We start from the raw sequence: 26,464 nt of genomic DNA, 5'->3' as shown, positions 1-26,464 counted from the left end.
CGGGAACCCGAAACGGCGGAACCGAGGTTGGGTGTGTGGCTTGGTTATCCGCGGAGAGGAGCCAATGCAAATGTGTGCCAATGGGAACCCGGTGCGGCGGAACCATTGTGAGGATACTCGGGAACCCGGAACGGCGGAACCGAGGTTGGGTGTGTTAAAAACGGATTTTGAAAATGTTGATTTGGTGATGAAAAGTGAAAATGGAGACACGGTCTACGATGAGTTGCGTAGGAGAAACACAGAAAAAACATGGACACCAACGATACTTGAATAGTGAATGTGGATGTGTGATTGTTACTATTCGTCGTATAGGATTTACTGTTTGTAAGTTATGAGTTAGTGGGTAGGGTTTACTCTATTGAGCGTTGTAGCTCACGGTGTTGCCTTTTTGGTGACCCTGACATATTATATGGGTGGCGACGCCGGTATAATGTGTCAGATTTCTTAGATGAACAGGATAAGATGTACACCGTGGAAGCTTTTGGAGCAGAGGAGCTTGCTAGGATGGAAGAGCAAGCAGAGTAGTATTAGGAACCCTAGTTTCCTTCCTTGTTGAATAAATGTACCTTTTCCTTATGATGTATTTATGATGTAATAATGAGCCAGACTCTCTTTATTATATAATAAATGCCTCATTTAACGTACCCAAAATTGGGGGCGTTACAATTAATTAAATTTAAGTATAGGTTCGCGAACCTAACAGAGCCGAACACCGTTAGGCTCAGGTTCGGCTCATTTACGGAACGAGCCTAGAGTTGAGGTTCAGGTTCAGTTCGTTTAGCAAACAAATCGAACTCGAACGAGCTCTTACCGAACCGAGCCTCGAATAGTTCGCGAATGGCTCAGTTCATTTACAGCCCTAACTGGGGGGAGTGGTTAATATAGAAACACAAGGGTTGAAGTTGGAAAATGTCGGTCCAAAACATATTTTGATAATTAATAAGGCAGCGATAATGTCACGAGAACTTTTTTTAGAGCCACGACATCTTACATTATTTCACAATTCTACCCCTCAGTTGGCAAACAAACAAAACACTCTTCTCTCTCCGTTTCTTTGGCAACCAAATCCTTTCTTCTACCTTTTGTCAATTGGAAATCCTTTTGATTTAAGCCACCATCAAAGGCCAAAACAACGGACCATTGCCAGATCTAACTCTTTCCTCGACAATTGCAAGAGTCCGCTACTCTTTCTTGTCCCACAACAACTGAGCTAACGATGATTGGATGAATTAATCGGTTCAGAGTCCAGGATTTAGAAACGAAAAAACTCTCACAAACATTCGGAAGAGGAGAAAGAACTCACATTGAAAAACTCTCGATTGGAGGATTAGCCGTGTCGGTGGAAATCAAAATCTGATGGATGCAACTTGAGTTCGAAGTCGTTTCGCCCCTTTGGCCCCTCTCTGGGGATTGCGCCCAAATGGAAGAAGAATTAGAGTGAAAGGAAATAAGAAAGAACATGGAGCAGAGGAAGCAAAAGATTGAGAGAACTGGGTTTGCATGGTGTGGTTGAGAGAGAGACTGCATCACTTTGCAGCGAGTAGTTGAGTAGCGAGATACAGTGAAAGAGATCAGGGTAGAATTGTCAAACTGCATCAAAATGTCATGGCCTTAAAACAAAGGCTCGTGGCATTATCGCCACCCAATTAATATTCGTCAAAGACAAATTAATAACAATTGTTAATACTGAAAATATCCTTAACGGGTATTAATTATCAAATACGTCAATGGTCGTCATTTTCCCATAGAAATTACGTATAGTAGAACTTGTCTCCGGTTCTTGTTCCGGCCCTTGGGCTTCAACATGGGCCTCATTGTTACTATTATTTTTTTTTTTCAAACTATAGGATATTATAAAACCTTAAATGTCACACTTTTCCTGTAGATTAGACATATTTTTGAATAACTGGCTGGTTGGTAGATTGTAATTCCGTATCCCCCCCCCCCCCCCCCGCGCTCTCTCTCTCTCTCTCTCTCTCTCTCTCTCTCTCTCTCTCTCTCTCTCTCTCTCTCTCTCTCTCTCTCTCTCTCTAACCCTAAAGAATCTGTCGCCTTACATCTCCTCTTTCCCTTCCCTCCCCCTCAAGGTTTTATGACCAAATGGGTGACAGGAGGGGGGGATTTCTCCCCCTCGTGGGGTTTTTCCATTTTCCCATATTAGATTTCGGAGGTTTTTTCTCCTTTCCCCTTCACCCCATCCTCCTCCCTGAACCACCATCCGCTGCCCCTTCTTCACCTATTTCGCTTTGCAATCCGATGACTTTTGAAGGTAGTGCCTTGTAGATCATGGTCGCCGGAGGCGTGGACCCTGCCGAAGTAGGAAATCTAAGTTAGTGGATGAAGTCTGCTCCCGTATGGCGGACTTCGTCCGATTTCTTTACCGATTTTTCTTTTTTTTGTTATTTCTTTGGTATTCACTGTGTGAGATTTCTCTACTTTTGTGGAGCTTCTATCACCCACATGTGAGTGTTTTTTGTTGTTTTCTACAGTGCTCCGACTATTTGGAGTGATGAGTTTAGTTGGAGTTGGGTATAGTTTTTGAACTGAGTCCTGTCCTGTTTGGTTTCTTGATCCCTTGTTTAGGAATAAAGTTTCCTCTTGATATACTGTTTCTTGGATCTAGAATATCATCTGTTATCGTTTTGACAAAAAAAAGACATATTTTTTTAATGTAGATTAGACATATTTTTTGAATTAAAAGGTTAGTTCTTCTAAAAAAATATTGTTGGTGAAGTAAGAACATCCACAGTGAAATAAACAAAACAAAAGGTTGCTAAAGTTAGCAATATTTGCTTAAAAAAGTGCTCACATTGGAATAACCAAACTTAACAACCTCTTAGCAACTCATCAAATTTTGGCTTTTGAATAATCAAAACTAGCAACTTTTTGCCAATAACCAAATTTAGTGATCTCTACATTTTCTCAATCAAGTACATCCATCATTCTACAAAAAAAATTTCTCTCAACAATATTTTCAAAAAATAATTATAAAAAACTATTCTTACTATTCTTTTCAGAAACTTTTTCTATAAAAAAAAAATGTCTTTATCTGAACATTTTTAAAATTTTTTTTTTATAAAAACAGTTTCTTCAATTTTTTTAAAACTATTTTTGAAAAAAAAATTGTATTTACACAAAATTGTTTTTTTACACATTTTTTTTCATATTTTTTTATCCAACTGTTTTTAACTTAAACTATTTTTTTTCTTCCAAAAACTGTTTAATAAACTGTTTTTTTTTTCAAGAACAAATATTTTTTTGTAAAAACTGTTTTTAACATAAACTAGATTATCAAAAGATTTACGTGAAATGAAGGGAAAAAATTAGAAGAAAACTCAGGAAAGAAAGCAATGGTCCCATTGGTTTTGATTATTAGCAAAAAATAACCAATGTGAGACTTGACATTGCTAACTTTAGTAAACTCTAAATGGATAATTAAAATCTGATGTGACATGTTTTGATTATTCACTTTTGCTTATTCTACTGCGGATGCTCTAATCTCTTCAAATTTGTTTCCTTTTGCAGCGAAATTACCAAAAAAAAAATACCGAAAATCATGGGAATGTGGATAACTATATCCTTTACCAAAATTAGCCAGTAGGATTTAATTGATTCTAAAAAAGTTATGCATTTGAAATTGAGCAATCACACAAATCATGGGATAGGGATAATACTGAATCGGTTAATTAAAGGATTGTGCTAAGATTTCCATTAGTATTGTGTTTTTTTTTTTTTTTTGTCTCATTTTTTTTGTAGAAACCTTTAACCAATGGATGTGTGCTACTTATCATAAACTAAATCTTAATCATTCAATTACAATGCCCTTCAAAAAAAAATTATTCAACTACGATTTGTTTCATGTCAAGTAATTCATGCATCGAATTAAGAAGATAGAATCATTTCCCAACTCAATCTTCCTAAAACCCCACCAACCTATAACTCATCTGCAGTCATGTGCATATATATCATTTATCTTCGCATAGTACTTCTCAATCAGAAAATCCCAATCACTTTTCTATCACCTTTCTACTCCTGTTCTTCTTCTTCAGTTTTATTTAGTATTCAATATGACTCGACTTTATGAGTTGATCAATGTATGATCAACTGATACATCAATCATACCAGAAAATACAAAAATACCTTCCAATGCTAATGATGACCGCTCCTATTTTGTATCAAAATCTTAGTTGACTCCTCGACATATTTAATCGAAGATGAAGACAGTCTCGGCCTTCTGAAACTTACTTTAGAGTACAAAGAGCATGTCAAGTTTATCAGAATCCCGGTTGACGAATTGATACATGAAGGTACGTCGTCCACCATATCTGACTTGCTCTCAACCATGGAAATACCTATAGACGTTCAACTAGACATGTTGGATGCGATCAGCAACTGCGCTCGGTCCATGGCCAAGAATAGTCACAACGTAGGGTCCAAGGTTCTACGTATGATCGTTAGCATAGACGCTACAAACTACGTTGGTGCTGATAATATTCATGTTGATGTTGTTTTGAGGGAGTCGATGGAGGAAACTGTGGGACCAAGGGAATTATTGGCTAGTAAGAAGTCGGTGGAGGCGCCAAAATAGGGGTTTGAAACTACGTCCAGTACTCCACTGGTACTTTAGAGTAAGAGTTATGTTTCATTAGTTTTAGGTTTCTAAGTAGTTTGCACCGAAAAGGTCATTGGTCGCCGAATAAGTACCCAACACCGATTTTGGAAAAGTCGTTGGTCGTTAGCGGTGGTGGCCGGACATGGTAGTGTTGAGGGGATAGTGAGATCATTTTTGAAAGTTGTATCTATTTTCTAAGTGGGGTGGACGACAAGTGTTTTTGCATATTATTGAATGGCTTAAAAGTTTTACTAAGCATCAATATTGGTTTTACTAAGAGCATCCACAATGTAATAATCAAAACTAAAAGGTTGCTAAAGTTAGTAATGTTTGCTCAAAAAAGTGCTCACATTGTAATAATCAAACTTAGCAACCTCTTAGCAACTCATCAAATTTTGACCTTTGAATAACCAAACTTAACAACTTTTATCAATAACCAAAACTCAATAACCAAACCCAATAACCAAATTCAAAACTAAAAAATAAAAAAACACATCACATTAGAATTGTCTCATCGAGACAAATAATTTGGTGTGGTCGGGTGCGTGATTGGAACTCGTTTGCAATTGAACATAGATGCATTGCGTATTGTGGGGTTTTTTTTATAGGGATACAAAAATAACCAATGTAGAGATCAAGTTTATTAGGTTTGATTATGAACTAAATGGATAATCAAATGCTGACGTGGCACATTTTGGTTATCGATTTTGATTATTCCCATTGCGGATGCTCTAAGCACAAATGTGGGTTGCTAGAGACCAAATCTCGAAACTATAACTCTTGAATTATGCAAAATAATTTCCACACTTTTAAATTCGATAAATTCATTCATTTTTGGTATTTAGTGACGAAATTACATGAAAGCCCCTACTTCTTCCACTAAATAAGAGTAGGCTCACCCTTTGGTGTTGAAATGGCTGCCAAGGCTTTTAATTTTTTGCTTGCTACAGTATCAAAAAGCCAACAATGGCAATGCTACTCCACTAGCCCGGTCTCATTTTGGCACAATCTCAAATTCGTTGGATTAAAACTCATCATTTTCATTCAAATTAAAATAGCTTGAACAAAGTGAAAAAATTGATACCATATTTTTGACATCAACAAATGACAATAGGAGGAGTTAGATTTCGCCATAAAAATTTGTTGTATGGGTTTCTCTCCACTTTTTGCTTGTTATATATCTTGCTACTTCCAAATCAAGCTTTTTTTTTATAGAAGATATTAAATAGGCATCCTACCTACTAGACTTATTTAGGTGTTCATCCTAGAGGGTTTAAATACTTATGTTCTCATCCTCAAAATACATTGTTGCCCATTATACCCCTATCAATATATTATTATTTGTGTATAGAATATTATCACTTCCCATATTTATAGGGGTTTATTGTTGTTGGTTCCTTGATCATAGGGATTTCATTTGTCGTTAAAAATTATGCTATGTTATCAGATTCTAGGTCATTCTCATATTGAGATTTTTTTTCTTTTGATAAGTTTACTTCATGAAGATAACTTTTTCGTGTCTTCGACTTCAAAATATTGCGTAAAAAATTCTCCTTTATTCCTCTGACACAGGCATTCATCACTTTTATGGTGGCTTTTAATTTTTTTGGTGCTGCGAATAAGGTAATCTTCCTCTTCCAAAGATCCCATTAGTACAGATGCCGGAGTTAGCAAATGCGAGTGGGATCCAGTGCTACTTCCGCATGTGCCTCTCCGTCGGCGGAATCATTCACAGGCATGGAGGTCCGGCCGGCGGTAGTGCTCCTACACCGCCCACAGTCATGAATGATCGAGGTTCTAAGGTTGAGTCACATCGCTTCCGTCCTCTTAATCGCCACCGTTACTGGATTCCATTGCCGGAATATCAGTTTTAGGTATTATGTTTTTTTATTTTTGTCATGTTTGTGAATTGATGATGTTTTGTTCATCTACCTCAATTGAAACCTGTTGAAAAACCAGTAAGCTTGATTTGGAACGTGTGGAACTATTGTTTTGGAGGCTATGATTGCCTGCAAGTGGAAGGGCAAGTTGCTGAAGGAAAGTCAGATAAACCTGCAAGAAGAGCAAGAACAAAAACGTGGGTATTGAATTTAAGCTTCCGTATTTCAATTTGTGATCTTTGCATTTATTGCAAGGTTATCAACTTGTTTGTTTGATTTGCCTATAAAAGAATGTATTCTGATTATGTAAAAGATATGAGTGGAGTAAGAGAATAAGAGAGTTACAGAGAGAGAGAAATTCCTCCTCCTTGTATGTTATTTTCAAATTGAGTGAGTTCAATATATTATGAGTGTGTTTGTGCAATTCTCTTGTGAGTTTCATACATTATAAGTGTGTGATCAATACTCCTCCACCTAACAAATTGGTATCAGAGCCACAGGCTCTTTCAAAAACTTCTCTTTCAAAAACATACCTTCGGCTGCTATTTTCAAACAGAAATTCAACTCCCTCAAAATCAATTTTTGAGTGCAAAGGCGAGGTCCTTCAGATCACGCCAACGCCACCAAGAACGTGCTCATTTGATCGGCAGTGAAACCACACACGCCGCTCCACGCCACTGCGAAAAAACCAAATCACCAGTTTGACATCACCTGAAAATTTATCTCTCGGAGACGAGCAAATCTGGCAGTGCAATTCTCGCTTCATAGTTGTGGCGAGAAGAACAAGAAGCAAATTGTTTTTTCTTCTTGTGTGAAAGAAATCAAACCCACCACAGATTTCGATTTTATCAAAGAGGGCTATCTTTGAAGTTGATTTCGGTATTCCAAAAGAATCAGACCCACGGCCAGACTTGTCTGATCCCATTTATTACAAACCAAAGAGGTAGTTGTCATTTTCTAAAGAGTAGATGGAAGTCTGATCCCATTTAACTCCCACGAAGCTTTTTTCAAAAAGGCTGGCCCACGAAGGTTTAAGGAGGAGGAAGATAATTCAGTGCAGTTGGAGCACAACTCCAACAAGCCTAATTTCACATTAGGTCCCTGCAATTGCTTTATTTTCAAATTCAGTCCCCAAATTTTGAGATTAGTCCCTGAAATTCAAGTTCGATGGCTAACGGAACATCCCAATCTGTCATTCCAAAGCTCACCAAGGACAATTATGATAATTGGTCCATCCAAATGAGAGCACTACTCGGTGCTCAAGATGTTATGGAGGTGGTAGAAGAAGGTTACGATGATCCTGCCTCAAAAGAAGCTGAAACAACTTTAAAGGAGGAACAGAAGACTACGCTCCGTGCCGAGCGAAAGAAGGATTGCAAAGCCAGGTCCATCATCTACCAAGGACTTGACGAAGCCACATTCGAGATCATCGCTTCCGCCAAAACTTCCAAAGAAATTTGGGAGATGTTGCAGAAGACCTACAGAGGTGCTGACAAAGTAAAGAGGATTCGCCTTCAAACTCTACGAGGTGAATTCGAGTCTTTACGAATGAAATCCTCAGAATCTATTTCTGAGTATTATGCTCGGATTATGGTGGTTTCAAACCAAATGAGGAGAAATGGCGAAGCTCTCACCGACACGAGAGTTATAGAAAAGATCTTGCGATCTTTGGATCGTAGATTCGACTTCATCGTTGTTACGTTAGAAGAACTTAAAGATGTTTCAACCATGTCTATTGAAGAGCTCGTGGGTTCGCTGCAAGCCTACGAACAGAAGTTGCACAGAGATGATGATAGAGCCCCGAAACAAGCTCTACAAATGAAGTTATCCCTCAATGAAGGAAGGTACGAGCAAGGGGGGACATCTCAAAAGGGACGAGGCTATGGTTCCCATGGAAGAGGCTCTGGAAATTCAAGTTCTAGAGGCAAAGGTGGCAGAGGATTCTCCAGAGGAGGGAGTCAAAATCATGCTCCAAGAGGAGGTGGTCGAGGACAACAAAACTATGCTCCAAGAGGAGGTGGATGAGGACAGCAAGGTCATAATCCAAGAGGAGGAGGACAAGGCAGAAGAGGTAGTTACAACAATTGTTCGAACGTTGACAAAAGTAACGTTCAGTGTTACAATTGCGAAAAGTATGGCCACTATAGCAACGAGTGTCGGGGAAGACCAACATCAGATCAAGTTGGCAAAACAACCAACTATGCAGACAAGGAGCCAGCAGGAGGAGATTCAATGAGTCTCATGGCACATAGTCCTACCGAGCAGGAACAAGGTACATGGTTTCTTGATTCTGGAGCCAGTAATCATATGAGCGGCTCAAGGCAGCTTTTTACTGAACTTGATGAAAAGGTTCAGGGAGATATTTCTTTTGGTGACCTCTCTAAAGTACCAATTCGAGGGAGAGGTGATATTATAATCAAAAGGAAGAATGGAGATCATGCATTCATCTCCAATGTCTACTATGTTCCAGATGAAGACTAATATTCTTAGTCTTGGCCAGCTATTGGAAAAAGGCTATCAAATTAGCCAAAAGGATATGCAACTGACGATTGCAGATGCTCAAGGGAAGCTGATAACACAAGTACAAATGGCAAAGAACAGGATGTTTTCGCTAACTGTTCTTCATGACATGCCAAAGTGCCTCAATGTCATTATCAACGACAAAGATTGGATATGGCATCTCAGATATGGACACCTCAACTTTGAAAACTTGAAGCTGTTGGCAAATAAGAAGATGGTAAAGGGCTTACCTCATATTCAACGTCCAAATGAGGTATGCGAAAGCTGCATTCTTGGCAAACAACATCCCAATAACTTTGGAAAGCAAGTTGATTGGAGAGCATCCTTGCCGCTCGAGCTAGTACACACAGATGTCTGTGGTCCGTTGAAGCCAATCTCAAACGGTTAGAACAGATACTTCCTCGCGTTCATCGACGACTATAGCAAAAAGATATGGGTATACTTTCTGAAATTGAAGTTAGAAGTATTTGAAAAGTTCAAAGCTTTTGTTGAGAAAGGAAGCGGCTACCACATCAAGACGTTGCGGTCAGACCAAGGAGGAGAGTACACTGGAGATCAATTTGAGGGATTCCTTAGGCAACAAGGAATTAGACACCAGTGCACACCTGCCTGTACTCCTCAGCTAAACGGTGTAGCTAAGAGGAAGAATCGCACCATTCTCAACATGGCTAGAAACATGTTGAAAGATAAAGACATGCCCAAGAGATTTTGGGCCGAAGCAGTTCAGTGTGCAGTTTATCTACTGAACAGGTGTCCTACGAAGAATATGCAGTTGAAGACACCACAAGAAGCATGGTCCACTCACAAGCCAGGTGTGGGTCATCTTAGAGTGTTTGGTTGTATTGCCTATGCCAAAGTTCCGGAGGCAAACAGAACCAAACTCAAAGACAAAGGAGTTAAGTGTATCCTTGCTGGATATGGTGACAGAACGATGGGATACAGGTTGTATAATCCCATCACTCAGAAGGTGATTTTCAGCAGAGATGTCATTTTCGAGGAAAATGAATCCTGAAGCTGGGGTCAAATAGAAGCTACCAGGAATATGGAGCTAACACTTGAAGATGAAGAATAGGTACAAACCAGAGATGTACCTGGGAGACCAGAAGATCAGCCAGCATCTTCTCGTGGTTTCCCTTCACCACAACGAGGTGAACCATCCTCACTAGTTGAACGAGAAATTTCAGACATGAGGCCCAGAGGAATTCGGAACTTGAATGATCTATATCAAAATACAGATCAGATGGATGCAGATTTTACCATGTTCTGTCTGCAAATCAGTTGTGATCCAGTTAGTTTTGAGGAAGCTAACGGAGAAGACAAATGGAGGAAGGCTATGGATGAAGAGATTCAGTCCATAGAAAAGAACAAGACTTGGGAGCTGACCAGCCTCCCAAAAGGTCACAAAGCAATTGGAGTAAAGTGGATCTACAAAGCTAAGAAGAACGCTCGAGAAGAGGTTCAGCGATACAAGGCAAGACTTATAACGAAAGCCGACAAACAGAGAGAGGGCATAGAATATGGTGAAGTGTTTGCCCCTGTTGCCAGAATGGATACAATTAGGCTAATGTTGCATTAGCTACTCAAAAGAGATGGAAGATCTACCAGTTGGATGTCAAGATAGCATTCCTGAATGGATTTCTAGAAGAAGAAATCTATATTGAGCAGCCACTTGGATATGTGAAGAAAGGTCGTGAAGACAAAGTGTACAAATTGACGAAGGCGCTATACGGGCTGAAGCAAGTGCCTCGTGCATGAAATACCAGAATTGACAAGTACTTCCAGGAGAATGGATTCGAGAAGTGCCCCTACGAACATGCACTCTATAGGAAGAAGGAGACTAATGGAAGCCAGCTGTATGTATGCCTCTACGTTGATGACTTGATTGTTACAGGCAACAATCCAGCCATGTTAGAAGCATTCAAGAAGACGATGTTTCAAGAGTTCAAAATGACGGACATCGGACTTATGGCTCACTTCCTAGGCATTGAAGTGACGCAAAGTGAAGAAGGAATTTTTATCTCCCAAAGCAGGTATGCCACAGAGATACTAAAGAAGTACGGGATGGAGACATGCAATCCAGTGACGACTCCAGTCGACAGTGGACTGGAACTGAAGAAAAGTAATACTGGAAATGTTGATCCAACCTATTTCAAAAGCTTGGTTGGAAGTCTACGATATCTGACCTGTACTAGGCCAGACATACTCTATGGTGTTGGGCTAGTCAGCCGATACATGGAGACACCAGATCAGTCACACTTGTTCGCAGCAAAGCGGATTCTCCGCTACATCAAAGGGACTCATAGTGATGGACTATTCTATTAGTCAGGTGGTGACCTGAATCTTTCTAGTTATTCAGATAGCGATTGGGGAAGAGACTTGGATGAAAGGAAGAGCACAACAGAGTTCGTTTTCTTCATTGGAGATACTGCTTTCACTTGGACATCCAAGAAGCAAGCGATCATGACGTTGTCATCTTGTGAAGCTGAGTATGTTACCGCCAACTCAGCTGTCTGTCATGCTATATGGTTAAGGAATGTGCTGAAGCACTTGGGCTTTCTGCAAAAATTGCCCACAGAGATCTACATCGACAACCGCTCTGCAGTTGCGCTTGCAAAAAACCCGACTCATCACGAAAGAAGCAAGCACATCGATACCCACTGCCACTTCATCAGAGAGCATGTAAAAGCAAAGGAAGTGGAGTTAGTTTCTTGCAGGACATATGATCAAGCAGCTGATATCTTTACAAAGCCCCTCAAACATGAAGCTTTCATAAAAATGAAGACAATGCTTGGAATGAAGAATCTCTGAGAATCAAGCTTAAGGGGGATGTTGAAAAACCAGTAAGCTTGATTTGGAGCGTGTGGAACTATTGTTTTGGAGGCTATGATTGCCTGCAAGTGGAAGAGCAAGTTGCTGAAGGAAAGTCAGATAAACCTGCAAGAAGAGCAAGAACAAAAACGTGGGTATTGAATTTAAGCTTACGTATTTCAATTTGTGATCTTTGCATTTATTGCAAGGTTATCAACTTGTCTATTTGATTTGCCTATAAAAGAATGTATTCTGATTATGTAAAAGATATGAGTGGAGTAAGAGAATAAGAGAGTTACAGAGAAAGAGAGAAATTCCTCCTCCTTGTATGTTATTTTTAGATTGAGTGAGTTCAATATATTGTGAGGGTGTTTGTTCAATTCTCTTGTGAGTTTCATACATTATAAGTGTGTGATCAATACTCCTCCACCTAACAAAACCTACACTTCTCAAAACTTGTCATGTTTTCTTATTTTTGTCATGTTTTTTATTTGATCATGTTTTGTTCATCTACGTCGATCGAATCTACACTTTTCGAAACTGGCCATGTTTTCCAATTTTGTCATGTTTTTTAATTGATCTTGTTTTGTTCATCTACCTCAATTAGGTTTTGCCATGTTTTGTGAATTGATCATGTTTTTCGGCTTACACATTCGTTTTTGTAAGAATCGTATTTTCTTTCAATAAGTCTAAGTACACTACCTCCAACCACTACATCATCCACTACATTTTTTGTAGGGCCCACCTCGGGTTCCAAAAATTACAGAAAAATGTTCTTAAATTTTAAAATAATATATTATGGGACCCTGTAAAAAATCAGCTCCAACAAATATCGATAACAGTTGAACAGTTTCGCCCTACAAATCAAGAAATAATACTTACCGATATCCGTTGGAACTGATTTTTTACAGGGCCCCATAAAATATTATTCTAAAATTTATGAACATTTTTCTGTATTTTTTGGGGATCCAGGATGGGCCCCACAAAAAATGTAGTGCATTGTGTAGTGAATAGATGGTAGTGTATTTTTTATATGATGTAGATGCGCAACACATGCATGTCTGTTTTTAAATTTGTTTGTTTCTAAAAACATATAATTAACACAAAGAAGATTCCAATATAAGCAAATCATTTTCTTATTTTTCAGGATGTCAACATATTTGGATTTTGTGCTTGCCATTTGCCTAAATCAGCTGATTCATGGTAGCTTTTACTTATTCGATCGCAGTTTTTGGTAGCAATTAAGATAGACATATGCAAAATTTGACGACTTATTTTTCGCACATTTTCTGGTTTGATCTTTGTGTTTTATATTTTGTTACTCTCACCGATAATTGAATTACCGAATGAGTTTCCATATTTTAATAAATTTGGCTTACTCATCATTCTTATGTGCAAATTAATAGAAAAATTCAACTCATAAGCAACCCTAAAAATTTAGGTTAGGCTCTTACAAAGTGTTCTGGCCGGAGCAAATTGACGATTATACTATTCTCAAAATGGATGGCAAAAATTTTGAACTAAAAAGCATCAAGTATGGAATTCATTGGTCTAGAAGTACGTAATTGGTCCAAAATCACCGAAGATACCTTCTGTATCCTTCCTATAAAATTGAGGAGTATTCTATTTTCAAAATGGATGGCAAAATTTGAACTAAAAAGCATCAATTATGGAATGAGAAAAGGAACCGTGAATAAGTTGATCTTCAGTGATTTGGATGAGATCAGCAACTGCGCCCGGTCCTCTTTTTAAGTCTGAGCAAAAAAAAGTCTTTCGCCACCAACCCCAATCCCAAAAAAACAAACACTATTCATCTTCTCAAAACCAAAATGCTCTTTCCGTCTTAATTTTTTTGTTCAATTTCAACATACGTGCCCTTCAAAAAATTATTTATATCTCCCAATCTATGGGCCACATACTCACGCCAGCTAAAATGACAAACAACTTGTATGCATTTGTCCTATAGGTCATGTCGGAGGCCAACACATCACCGAATGTTGCATAGTCCATTCGAGACCTTGAATCAGCCCAGAACAATTTATCCAACTGGTTCTCCTCATCGACATCATACTTGTAGAAAAGAAAAAAAAAAAAGATCCTCAACGGCTTTAGAAAAGAAGTACCCCAAAGCACCCTCGGCATCACCGTCTCTAAGCTCTATTCTACGCTTAGCTTGAAAAAGGTTGTGCAATCTTAACGAATGAATCCCACAATCTCTGGACCACCACATTGACGGGACATTAAATCCATGATTGGGCTTGTCTTTACACCCACATCATGCAAAGCCATTGCCAGGGCTTTGTCTGCACCTGTCACAGACCTATGCAACCAAAGGAAAGGAACACAGTGCGATGACGCCAGGTCATGATTGTGTTCCCGGACAAAGTGTCACCACATATTTTCCCATTTCCAGATCATATCGTACGCAAAATAATGCACCACAACCAACTCTAGTTTCTGCCCCTGGCCTTCTCGTTCGTTGTACGCTGGCAAAGTACTTACTTGCCCTTACCCTTTTCCCTTGAACATACCCACTTTCTACTCATTACCACATTGTCCCCACACATTTTTCTTCTGCCTTTCCTTATGCTAAACCCAATTACTCTTGCGTACAAATTGTAAAAAGTATGTGCATCTCCCTCCAAATCAAATTTCATTTTAAAAAAACCTCAGCCTCTGTGAGCAAGCATAAACTGTCGTGGACTTGTGATATCGACCCCTCTACGTGTTCTTCAACTTTAAAATTGATATCTTTCTCTATCGATGGAGATTGTACACGTTCCATCAGACCTACAATATAGCAAATACAGTGGATGAGAAAATGTATAGGGTGCAAAGGTGAGATCCGCAATTGATAGTTCCTAAGTTCAGGTTCAACTTAACAAGAAAAAAAAGCCCATTTAACCTTAATATGTAATCCTAAAATGCAGATCCAAGTTAACAAATTAATTCAGTTGCAATTGCATAATCTCAGCCTAGAGGTTTGGACACACGCCTCAAATAGTTATCATCACAAAATCAACATTGCCTATACCAACCCAAACTATTTTTTATCCTTATCCTTATCTCTAAAAGAAAACTGTCCAAACTTGTTTTGTTTGTTTGACACATTTATAGAATTCGGATACATGTATAATGTTTGTCAAAGAAAATTGTGGATAGCAATAATTCTATACACGAACATAAGAGAAGATGATTTGCTCTTCGGGCCATAAAGGAACTCTATTTTGACCCCACTGAAAACATATAACAGTAATTAAGTCCAAAAAAAACTAACCTTTAACATCAAGAACAATCACTACCATTAATACTTTTGCAAAAAAATAACAGCCTCTACTTACAAAAAATAGAGCAACACTAATTTCCATTGAAATGCCACCCAAGGACAAGTCCCAGCAAAATAAACGCTTTCCAATCTATTGAATCTCTTTTGATTACAAAACACGGGGAATCCGAAAACATGCTTCAAGAAAGTGAGGAACACTTAACTTACTACTGTTATTGTATACAAAATCATAGTGGAAAAAAGCTGGGTAACAAGAATCAGATCAATAGAGGAAAAAAAGCTCACTGTTTGTAACAAACATTGAGCTTTTTGAAAGACTAAATAGTTACCATAAAAGAAACACATCCTAACACATGAAAACTTTCAATTGCATATCCAATGGAAGAACTACATTAGACCCGTTCTACTGATTCTAGAGAGTTAAAACTACACTTGGCCTGCTTCCAAACTCTAAGGCTAGACAAAATTGACTTCATATTATTGGAACTGTCCAGAGGGCTAACCTAATATCTTTGGTGGCAGAAACACACAAATAAAGTTGAAACTTCACATTCTTCCATAGATACAAAATGAATGTTCATCATGCAAACAAACAAATAATTAATTTTTTTCCGTGGCTCCAGACACTTTAACTCCAAAACAATTAACATTCGTTCTTCATCGTCAAGATTGTAAAAGTTCATCAATTTTTTTTTATTTTTTTTAGTTATCAATGTAACAAATCAACTTATAGCAAATCCCACTATCATATATGAAAAACATTTATGTGCAAAGTCGAAAATAAGGAAAGGAGAAACAGTGGGGAAAGGATTATGAGCATACCTGTCTTCTTTTTGCTCCTACATTGAGACTAAGAGGTCCAAGTATAAGTAGGGATGCAGTCCAAGTAGTCCAGGTTTACAGATTGATTTGAGAGTGGAGAGGGAGTTTCCACGTTTGGAACCTGGGGGTGGCACCAGCCGCACCACCCCCACTCCCCATATACATCCGCCCCTGAATTATACATGTATCGACCTGGCTCCATAAGTTATAATTTAAAATTTTGCACCAAAAAGTTGTGTTTCATGATTGTTGAACTATATGTAGTAATCGAGATAATAGCTATCTCTCTATGCCGTGCACCCTATCATGAAAGAAAAAACCTATACAACGCACTAAAAGCAAATGTACTGCATGTGGTACTCTTCTTCTTTTCTTTTCTTTTTTAACGGAAAAGAAAAAATTATAAAAAGCTACATCACCCCTATGATTTGAAATTAGATTACAAAAATACTACATATTGACTTAATTATTTTGAGAACTTCATAAAACTATAATATGTAATTACTATTTTAGTAAATAGTCCTAACAAACCTTCATTCTTATTGCATTAACAGTCATCCTTGCTCTTAAATGAAAACACAAGAAGATTGCCCAAGTCGTCAAAGATAAAAAATACTACTTACAAGTGTTGTTTCAAGTTGACGCTTAATCTTCAATTACAGGGGATCAGAAGGGGAATTGGATGCCACAAACATCCACATGCTGCTTCATAATTCTCATATCAAAAACCACCCTCTCAGTTCCATTATCTTTGATTGCAGGAGATTATAGGAGCTGTGTGATATTCAGGAAGTCCAGCATATATGGCGTGAAGCAAACCACTATCCTAATTTACTTGCTAAGAAGTCGTTTAGTTTGATGCATTTATATTAGGGCAAATTTTCGTAGTCGTCTCTCTAGTTTTACGGTTGTCTCAATTTCGTCCCTCTAGTTTCAATCGTCTCAATTTCGTCCCTGTAGTTTGTTTTACATTCCAAATTGGTAAAATCGTTAACACCGTTAATGAAACTAACGGAAAAATATGATTAAAAAATTAAGTGCAAAAATCTTATTTTTTTGATCATTTTATCCTAGATGGTTGTAATGGATTTTTGACTTTAAGGCCTTTCAATGAGCATCCTAAGAGAGCCCTGAAACTAAATAAGAAGTCTTCGAGTGCTCGTTGAAAGGCCTTAGAGTCAAAATTTTATTACAACCATCTAGGATAAAATGATCAAAAAAATAAAATCTTCGCACCGGTTCAACCGGATTGAAAATTGGAGCACCTAATTTTTTAATCATATTTTTCCGTTAGTTCATTATGATTTTACCCATTTGGAACGTAAAACAAACTACAGAAACGAAATTGAGACAATTGAAACTAGAGGGACGAAATTGAGACAACCGTAAAACTAGAAGGACGACGACGAAAATTTGCCCTTTAGATTATGTAATATTAAGTGCACCTCCTTCTTTCATTTTGCAACAACTTATCAATGATGCTGTAGGAGTTAAACACCCTAGGGCCTATTATGTTTATCTATGATTTGTCATTTATCAAATAATAATAATATACAGTAACAAGATGAACTTACTACGTGAGTGATGGTTTTTGAAAGGAAACCATGGGCCACACATGTTACAGATATGTTTTTTGAAGGTTTTTTTTTTGTTTGGATTTTTTTTATATGAATTGTCGAGCCAAATTGCACGAAAAATAATGCTATCAATGAGTTTGGCCTAAATTAACTTGTCTTAAAGGCAGTCAGTAGTATTTACTTATAGTGATCTTTTTTTTGTATTTTTATCAAATCTTTTGGGACCAATTATTCATCTCGACGAGAGCATTTAAAAACATATAATGATAAGGACCAAAATTTAAAAAATCCATATAAGACAACACTAAAGATAATAAAGACAATTGTTTCAAAAGAAAATTCTTCAATAAACTATTTTTAGCATTTGGTCGTAATTTCGGACTTTTTAAACTCCTCTCATCGAGACTAACTATTAATTTAAAAAAAGTGATGTGAATCTAACAAAACTTCAGAAAGAGATACTCAAGCGTAAAACCACATACTACTAATAATGCGTGACTATACATATCAAGGTAGCTAACTTAAAGAACATCCCACCAAAACAAAATGGAACACCACCACCACTACCTCAACGTCAGATTCACAAGTAGGATCCCACTCCACCCTGATTTGTCATAAGTGAAATCACTCTTACTTGAATTGCCCAAAACAGCTAAATAGTATAGCAGTCAAAAATCCACCATGTACGAAGATCATTTTGATTTCCATTGGCCACATGGTATTATCCAATGCAAAGCCTTTTTCTACCTTGTTTCATTATCCCATTTCCATATTTAACACATTAACATTCGCGATAGTTAAAGAATCATGGGATCCTCACACTAATGACCCTATCATTGCGAAGAATCTGAACATTTTTTACCTCGGAAACCTCGGATCACAAGGCATGCCTTCGTGTTACCACCTGAAAAAAAGATGAGCATGGTCAGATGCCAACATGTGCTAGTTCAATGTAACTTAAACAATTAGAAATCTTGTGCATCTCTGGCCAAATGCAGGATCCATGGTTAGTTTATCAAATTATGTGACAAGGAAAGAGACAATGGATGCATCTCCATTCCCAAGGTGCTGCAAAACCTGTGACAAAGGATAACCATTTCATATTGTGCAATTCAAGATAAAGTTTTGAAATGCTAGTGATGTACCTATGCCGTTGACTGCTAGAGCAGAGATGTAAAGCATCAAGTCAGTGTCAGAGAAGAATGAGTAGCGATGTTCATTTCATGTCAAAGTGCAGCATCAAAGGAATGAAGAACTTGTTCCAATAGCCTTTTTCTATGCATGTCCAGAGGACCCTCTGGTTTGTCAGAGTGGGCAATATTAAGGATGTAAAGCTTCTTAGAAGCCACAAACACAGCTGTAAAGATCCTCTTCATTCCTCCCCTTGTGCTATCAAGTTTGTACTCAAACTCGTACACTTGGAGGCCTCCATTTCCTGATCTCTCTGAAATTCCGATTATGTCAGCATCCTTTGTACTTTCCTGCATATTTAAGAACTCGTGAATATACAGGACAGCTTCAAAGTTGCACGCACATAAATCACTGTCATGTATGTGTATGAAAAGACCTATTTATATAAATAAACTGAAAGAATTATTATTTCTCATTTTGTTTTTCTCTAAGAGAAAAACAGCTGCAGCTTGATGAATCCAAACTGGTGACGGAACATTGAAACATCTGAGCATATCAAACCATTAGCTGAACTTGAGATCTTTCTTCTTCGATCCCAACTTTGATTGCCAGAAGCAAAGGATAAAACATGTGAATAATGGAGCTTGTTAAAGTTCTAGTTGGAGACAGGGAAACTTGTTCTCTCATAATTGCTCCACTTCTTTTTTATCTACCACCTTTCCTCTACACACAAAACCATGGAAAGAAGTCTTTCAAAGAAGTTTTTTTATTCTCCCACATCAAGCGACGCATGCAAAATGAGGTCATTGTTTTGCCAAGCAAAATAAAATAAAATAGGGCGTCGTTTTAGAAGATCATTTGAAAAATAGAGAACATCTGTGAAGCTTTCCACAGAAACTTCAAGAGATACGTGAAGTTAAGTGATTCATTAGTTCCCTTGGTTCTTCTGCTAAACATAAGGCCAGCCAAAGATTACATATGTCATCAAACATTGGGAAGAAACAAAACTTTATCCAATGTTTAAAGATAGAAGATCCATTGGAAATCGTTCCATTCCATTGTTAGGAAAAATGCTTGGGCAGCCATGATCTATTACATATGGGTTGAGAGAAATTGAAGGGTATTATTCAATGGTGCCCAAAGGCCTCCTACTGCAGTTCTACACAAAATGAGTTGTAATGTAAGAATCAAAGGGTCCCAAATAAAAAATGTAAAACCTTCCCCGTTGGTCATGCCTTATGCCAGTCATGGCAAGCGTCTAGTTCCTTTGTTTCTTAGATAGTTTAGTTGCTAGACTGCGTAATTGGAAGGTATGCCTTGTTTTGTATAGTTGCTCTTTCAATGAATTTCTCATTTACCAAAAGCAAAAAAAAATTAAAAAAAGAGGGGAGAAAGGTCGAATGAGGAGTAGTCGCACAAACCTTCTCTTATCACTTGCAATCGGCTTGGGTCGTGGTAGTGTATAGCAATGACTAGCTATCCCTAGCATTTTTGTTAGGGATAACAAAAATGGCCCACAAATTATATGAAAAATGAGACGTAAATAGCTGAACATTGTACACATCAGTCCACTAACTCTCTCCCCGTCACTTGTGCCCCCCTCGGAGACATATTAAGATTCACCATCACTTGCTCCATTCTTCATGATGAGACTGGTTACTAGATGCATCACAATCCACACTATCAGTGACTAAAAACATAGCATAGATTTTACAATGTTTATCGGGCTTAAGGCTGGTAGCAGCATCGCCCTGTTCTTAGTCACTAGCTTATCAGGGAGAGAAAATAATGTTAAATTGCCAAGTTGCAAACGTGTGGGGTTGTGATACTGATCTGGGACCTCGCCTGAGCCTCTGGTTCAGAAAACAGCTATCCTAGCTCTACCATCCTAATCTGCATAGGTCACCCACCGTTACTGGCCGAACCAGTCGGAGTCAACTGGCAAGGATGGTTAAGTAAGTGGTTGCAAGTGGAGAGGAAAGTACAGGCGATTAGAGTTAGAGAGAATGGCGTACCCCTAACGCAGTTAGCGCAGAAGTTAGCGCACAAGTAATATAGAGCTCAAAGACTTGCTCTCCAAGTTAGCACACAAGTTAACTGACGTCACGACTCACGTATAGGCTAACGTGGTTATTACTCACGTGTATGAGCTGTCATTTGTGTCTACCCGTGCCCAAACTCGTGCGGTAACCGTTTCAACGTCAAATATGACGTATTGAGCAAGGCGGTTAGGTGCACAAGGTGAGCTGGCATCTATGGGTTGATCGAGCCACAATGTCCGAACCAGACGGGCTATTGACACTGTTGTGACTCAGTAGTCTGGATTTTCTTATCTGAGCATCGGTAGGACCGAGTCTGTCAATCAAAACCTCATGGTTCGGTTTGAACTGATAGAACGAAGGGTTAAGCCCAATCCTGAGGCCCAACGTTTTGCCCTGACTGAACCATGTTATTTGGCCCACTACACAATGCTTGTGAGAACTATTTTTCTTTAGTCCTTCAATTTTCGTTCGATGATTGACTTAAACCTCTGCCAGCTGGATAGAATAATTGTGGAGTCCCACATTGAGAGTATATGGAAAGTAAATTCCATATATAATGAAAAGCAATGAGCTACTGTATAACTTGATGTTAACCTTTTAAGCCACGTGATTAGGCTAAGAGTTAAGCAGGTTAGCTGGCGCGGGTCGTGACAGTCAGAGCTTGCACCAACCGGAAGTGTGATGCGGATACCGCGAGAAGACATGCTTGGGTAGGCCCGACAAGTGAGGAGCTTGAGACTATGAAACACCGACACTCCAAAGGGGCATCGTGTCCACTTATTAGATACGGGGACATGGCGAGGACACATATTGGACACGCCACGTGGCGTGATAGGGGACACGCCGGGGACACAATTGGGGTTCAAAATGTAAGGGTAATATGAAATTATTCAAAACATTTGGGTTAAACTGTAATTATGCATTTGAAAGAAAATTATACAATTTGTGAAATTATTCATATACAATGGTTCATAAAAAAATTATATATTTACTTTTTATTGATTTATACGCGTGGCGTGTCCTCCGCCGTGTTCTTATCCCCATTTTTTTAGAATTGCCATGTCCCGTATCCGTATCCGTGCTACATAAGCCTGAGGTGTTTGTAGTGCTTGGGCGGGTCCCACATGAGATGAGCCCGAGGTGTTTGTCGTGCTTAAGTGGGTACTTGTCTTTCAACGCTTGGTGGGTGAAAGTGATGGACCTTGGGAGGACGTTGCGGTCCTAAGTGGGGGAGATTGTGGAGTCCCACATCGAGAGTATATGGAAAGTAAATTCCATATATAATGAAACCAGACGAGCTACTATATAACTTGAGGTTAACCTTATGAGCCATGTGGTTAGCTAAGAGTTAAGCAAGAGTTAAGCAGGTCAGCTGGCGCGGATCGTGACAATGATGTTCTCACTTCAATCTCACCAATCTGCACAAGAGCAAAAACAATAGGGCCACCTTGGTCGGTTGATTGACCGGAAATGCCCTCTGACGATCAAATCAGTATTAGGAAGATCAGAAAACAAACTCCAAATGGAACAGTCAATTCTTTCTTTCTTTTATCTTTTTTCACTTACTTGATCTTGAAGTTTCTTCTTCTATTTATACTTTCAGATTTGCTCTCTGAATATATCGACTTTTTCACCTTTCCCGAGGAACCCCCTATTCGTATCTGACTTCGGCGAACTGCATTTAAGCTACGGATGGCTAATGTGGCATTTAAAGTTACTCGGCCCAAACATTGGTCTTCGGACAGTATCTCGGCAATGACGTGGTCTAGCCCTCTGCACTCAATGACTTGTCTCGTCAATGTCTATTCTGGGTAAAAGACCTATGGACCAAAGGTCCCCCTTATTCATTTTTCCTATAAATAAGAGCATTCATCTTCTTGCTTCCTCATTCTTTCCACAAAACATAACCGCCATTTTGATGTGTATAATCTATGAGAAGCCGAAAGAGTAACCATCATGTAAGTTGATATGAAGTAGCAAAATAAAATGGCAGATCATCACACATTTTGACTGTCTTTTGTAAAAGTAAACCACGGGGTCCATGATGATTAATCAGTGGGTAAAAATTGTCCACACAAGGAATGATTCAGCTCTGTTTGTGGCAAACAACAAAGGCCAGCTGGAGTGCTCCTCTGATTTGCCTGCGGTGGGTACTCATTTCAAAATACCCACCAAACAAAAGGCACCCTTTGAGTGCAAAGCCCAAGCAGATACTGAAAATTTCACCAACAGAGGCTCATTTCCTCACCTGAAATTGAGTCTCCTAAGTCCTAACCCTTCCTGATAGCTCTCTATGGCTCCACTCATAAGAATCTCTCGCATATTTTGCTGACATGTCACCCCCTTTACAAATGACCAAACCACTTCACCACCAACTTAGTGTGCCCTTTTATCTTGGGAGTTTACCATAACCCCAAAAGATCCTTGTGTATATTATGAACACAAGCAGATGACAAAAGAATTCCTCTAATGAAACATCTCAAAGGAGGCAGTGTACTAAAGCAGTAAACACCAAGACTGGATTTGTTAGGATATATTACGTATGAATGTATTTCCGAGTCTAGATCTCTTGGTCACTACTTCACCCTCCTGCGTACGTAGATAACCCATATACTCCTGCGTACGTAGATAACCCATATACATGTTCTAGCTAACTGGGAGCAATGCAATATCCACTTCCAAACGTTCTAATAGGAACTGAAGATATTGTTCAATCTGTGACTTTTATCAGTCCTATAGAGGATGGTTGAGGGGAGGAGGGAAGCAATCGATTACCTTGCGCTTTTCAACTTGAATAAGCTTATCTGCAACAAATTGAGGACTCCCAAATTCTTCTAGCTTTGTCAGGCGAACAGGGCTAACAACAATACCTAGATTGTTAGTTGCTTTGTTTGGCTCTTCAAATAGAACAGTAGCACCTGCTTTTTCAACCTATTCCATCCAAAACATTAACCACGTTTAAAACCTTCCGAAACAGAAAGATCTACATAGATATATAGACAAATCAATCAGTCTTGAAAAGATACCATGTGTGGAGAGAGAGAGAGAGAGAGAGACCTTAACCCAAGAAGGGGGTCTGAGGAGAGTGAAGCCCTGTTTTGAATCGGTGTATCTTTCAAGCTCCAAATCTTGAGCCGTTCCTTTAGAAATGCTGCTGGATATGGTTAGGGATAAGGTAACTGCTACAATGGATAGGTTGAGCACCCTTTTCCTCAAACATGTGATTTTGGTGGTGGGATACGTGTTGGGAGATTCATTCGATTCTCTTGTGGGTTTCTAAGCACAAGAAGAAGAGAAGCTTGTTGTCGTCGGTGAAAGCATATTTGGTCCAAATAAGAGTCTGATATTACTAATGTGATGATATTGGTCTAGCTTTGAAGGGACGAAGCAAACGCTAGAAAGAGCCATTACATAAATTAAAATCAACTGGAGGCTGATACTAGCATACTACTCCTACCCATACACAATAGTAGTTATTATCCTTGGTTCACTGGCTTTGTTTAATTGTTTGTCTTCCAAGTTTCAACTGCTTTTAATAACTTATCCCAAAAAACTGCTTTCTAGTTGGCGTTTGGCAAAAATCTATAAGAGCAACTCTAATCTACTCTTCAAATTTTATGTCACATTAGTTTTGTTGTTGACCTACTTGGTATTTTGAATATTTATTCTTGTAGTTTTTATGTTTAGCACTGCAACCCACTCTTCAAATTCTACTAATTTGCTTTATTAAATATTTTTCTCTTTAAATACAAGGGTAAAAGGAGGTGGGCCCTATAATTGAGGCATTTGAGGAGTCATTCTCAATCTTTAATTTCGAAGAGTGAGACGAAATCTTCAATTTTGATAGAGTTGAGTCAGTTGACTGAAGAATGAGTTGGAGGAACAAAATTAACTTTCTGAGGAATGTATGAGGAATGTATAAAAAGTTAAAACTCCTTTTGAGGTAACATTTAGGATGATAGAGTGAGGATCATTGATAAACAAATAAATAAAAATAAAGAACCCCCTACCCGTTACCGCCACCACCCAATCACGGACCACAGCCATATAAAGGTTTCAAATATGATGTGAATATGATTTAACATCAGAGTAAAATCTAAATATGATAATTTTGAAATTTATTGCGAAAAGTTTTGGAAGGATAATTTACTTATTTTAAATACTTGTGGCTTGCCACAACTTCCTCTTCTGGTAAAAGCCAAAAACATATTCTCACCAAGTATTAGTTTTAGGGGTGGTTTTAGATTCATTCTGATTTCGAAAACAAAATCACTACTCCTATCCTACCTTAAAAAGAAATTTGGAGTTTTGATAACACACCCCGCCAGACATTTAGCAGCGGCGAAGTGTGCAACATGGAAACACACGTCCGCTTGGACTCAAAATGACGAACAAAACAATGATGAAATCGAATTACATATTGAATGTTTGCTTTCGGACAGTCGAGACCCTAAATACTAAAGCTTGAACGCATATCGAGTCGCGTTAAATTTAAAAGCAAGTTCGAACAACCTACAATCTAGCCCTGCGCAACTCCTTCACTTTGGATCCTAAGAAATGACGAGGTAAGAAAGGGAGAGCCCTTTCTCACCAAATATCACCATTTTTGGTGAGATTGGATGAGAAAGAGAAAGGGGAATGGCCAATCAAGAAATTCCTTTTTTGTAATTTTCTCTGTATTTCTCATCTAAATGATCAACTCAAATGAGTGATCTCACAAGAAACCAAAACCGTTTCCTTTCTTTTCCATAAAATGGGCTCGAGAGTGGAAAACAATCCCATAAAGAGACTATAAGCCGAACCCAGTTTTCTTTTCCATTTCCTAAACAACCCCATAAACAGAGTATGAAACGCATAAAATTTACCGGAAATTTGAGAGCTTTCGCAATTTGTTCAAGCAAAGCATCCGAAACGCCAAGAAAATCCTTTCCAGGGTCTCTATGGGCAGGGACTCCGAGCTTGTACAGCCTCCAGAACCCCTCAAATTTGTCGGCTTCGTCAATTTGGGTCTTTTGTTTCGATTTGAGCTTCTTCTTTTCAGATGGGTACCGCAAGTTCCCGGTTCTTTGCCTCTTTTTAGCGGACCGGATTGTGAGGAGCTTGGGATGAGAGAGGGGGCATGGAGTGGGGGTTTGAAATGGGAATTTAGGGTTAGGGTTTGGGAAGGAGAGATGGAGAGGGAGGAATTTGGAGGTGATGGACATGGTTGAGGGGAGAGTAGCAGGAGGAGTGTTTCGAGAAATGATAAGGGAGGGAATATGATTTTTTTTTTTTTTTTTTGACGCGGATAATGCCAGGATGGCTTTGTTTAATGCCACGACAAGCAATTCCTGTATGACACTTTTACCCTCCAAGTCTGTTACTCCGTATTTCTCTTTTCCTTGCCACTTTCTACCGTACACCACCATCCCTCTTTTCTCCGATTTCATTTCCAGGTCTCCTCTTCCAAGTGAAGCTGCACAAAAAATTCGGTGAATTGTGAAATCAGTTCAAACCAAATCGATTCGTACCTTTTGGTTTTTTATTCGTGGATTATGTAGGGGGTGAAAACAATTGATACCTTGAACTGATGTTTAAGATAGCAATTGGATTGCAAAACGGCTTCTCGTGCCTCTTGCCCGGAACCTTGGTTTTATGCCTGAACCCTAATCTGCAAAACAGATAAAGGATGAGCGCACCTTTGCCTCTCGTGGCAAAGGCCCTCCGATGCCTAAATTAGTATCACGTTCTAGCAGATGAACACTAATTATCAATAGGTAGAACATGTGTATATAACATATTGCGTA

General features: G+C 38.7%; 1 protein-coding gene across 4 annotated transcripts; it reads right to left on the bottom strand.

Annotated features, from left to right (window-relative positions):
- Positions 1-13,637: 13,637 nt before the first annotated feature.
- LOC131334420 (psbP domain-containing protein 2, chloroplastic) lies at positions 13,638-25,949 on the bottom strand. Of its 4 annotated transcripts, none has more exons than XM_058369438.1 (7): positions 25,544-25,949; positions 23,736-23,954; positions 23,454-23,609; positions 18,651-18,986; positions 18,368-18,409; positions 15,162-16,099; positions 13,638-14,610 (listed from the first exon to the last, which is right to left on the bottom strand). In XM_058369438.1, exons 1-4 carry the CDS (start codon positions 25,880-25,882, stop codon positions 18,732-18,734), a joined length of 969 nt encoding a protein of 322 aa, XP_058225421.1. In that variant the 5' UTR covers positions 25,883-25,949; the 3' UTR covers positions 13,638-14,610; positions 15,162-16,099; positions 18,368-18,409; positions 18,651-18,731. The 4 variants fall into 4 exon arrangements, with proteins under 4 accessions (XP_058225421.1, XP_058225426.1, XP_058225412.1 ...); XM_058369443.1 differs by having other exon boundaries at positions 15,929-16,099; XM_058369429.1 differs by having other exon boundaries at positions 13,638-16,099.
- Between the last annotated feature and the right edge of the window lie 515 nt (positions 25,950-26,464).

This window comes from Rhododendron vialii, chromosome 1a (assembly GCF_030253575.1).
Source record: "Rhododendron vialii isolate Sample 1 chromosome 1a, ASM3025357v1".
NCBI lineage: Eukaryota > Viridiplantae > Streptophyta > Magnoliopsida > Ericales > Ericaceae > Rhododendron > Rhododendron vialii.
Note: the sequence above shows the minus strand (reverse complement) of the source record. Positions and strands in the feature narration are given on the sequence as shown.

What these genes read in the sequence shown, in the direction of transcription:
- LOC131334420 (XM_058369429.1), bottom strand. Translation starts at nt 25,882, where the DNA reads ATGTCCATCACCTCCAAATTCCTCCCTCTCCATCTCTCCTTCCCAAAC. An exon ending in CGAAAGCTCTCAAATTTCCG is followed by an intron (nt 23,955 to 25,543) that starts GTAAATTTTATG and finishes TCTTGTGCTTAG; the next exon opens with AAACCCACAAGAGAATCGAA. An exon ending in GACCCCCTTCTTGGGTTAAG is followed by an intron (nt 23,610 to 23,735) that starts GTCTCTCTCTCT and finishes TGGATGGAATAG; the next exon opens with GTTGAAAAAGCAGGTGCTAC.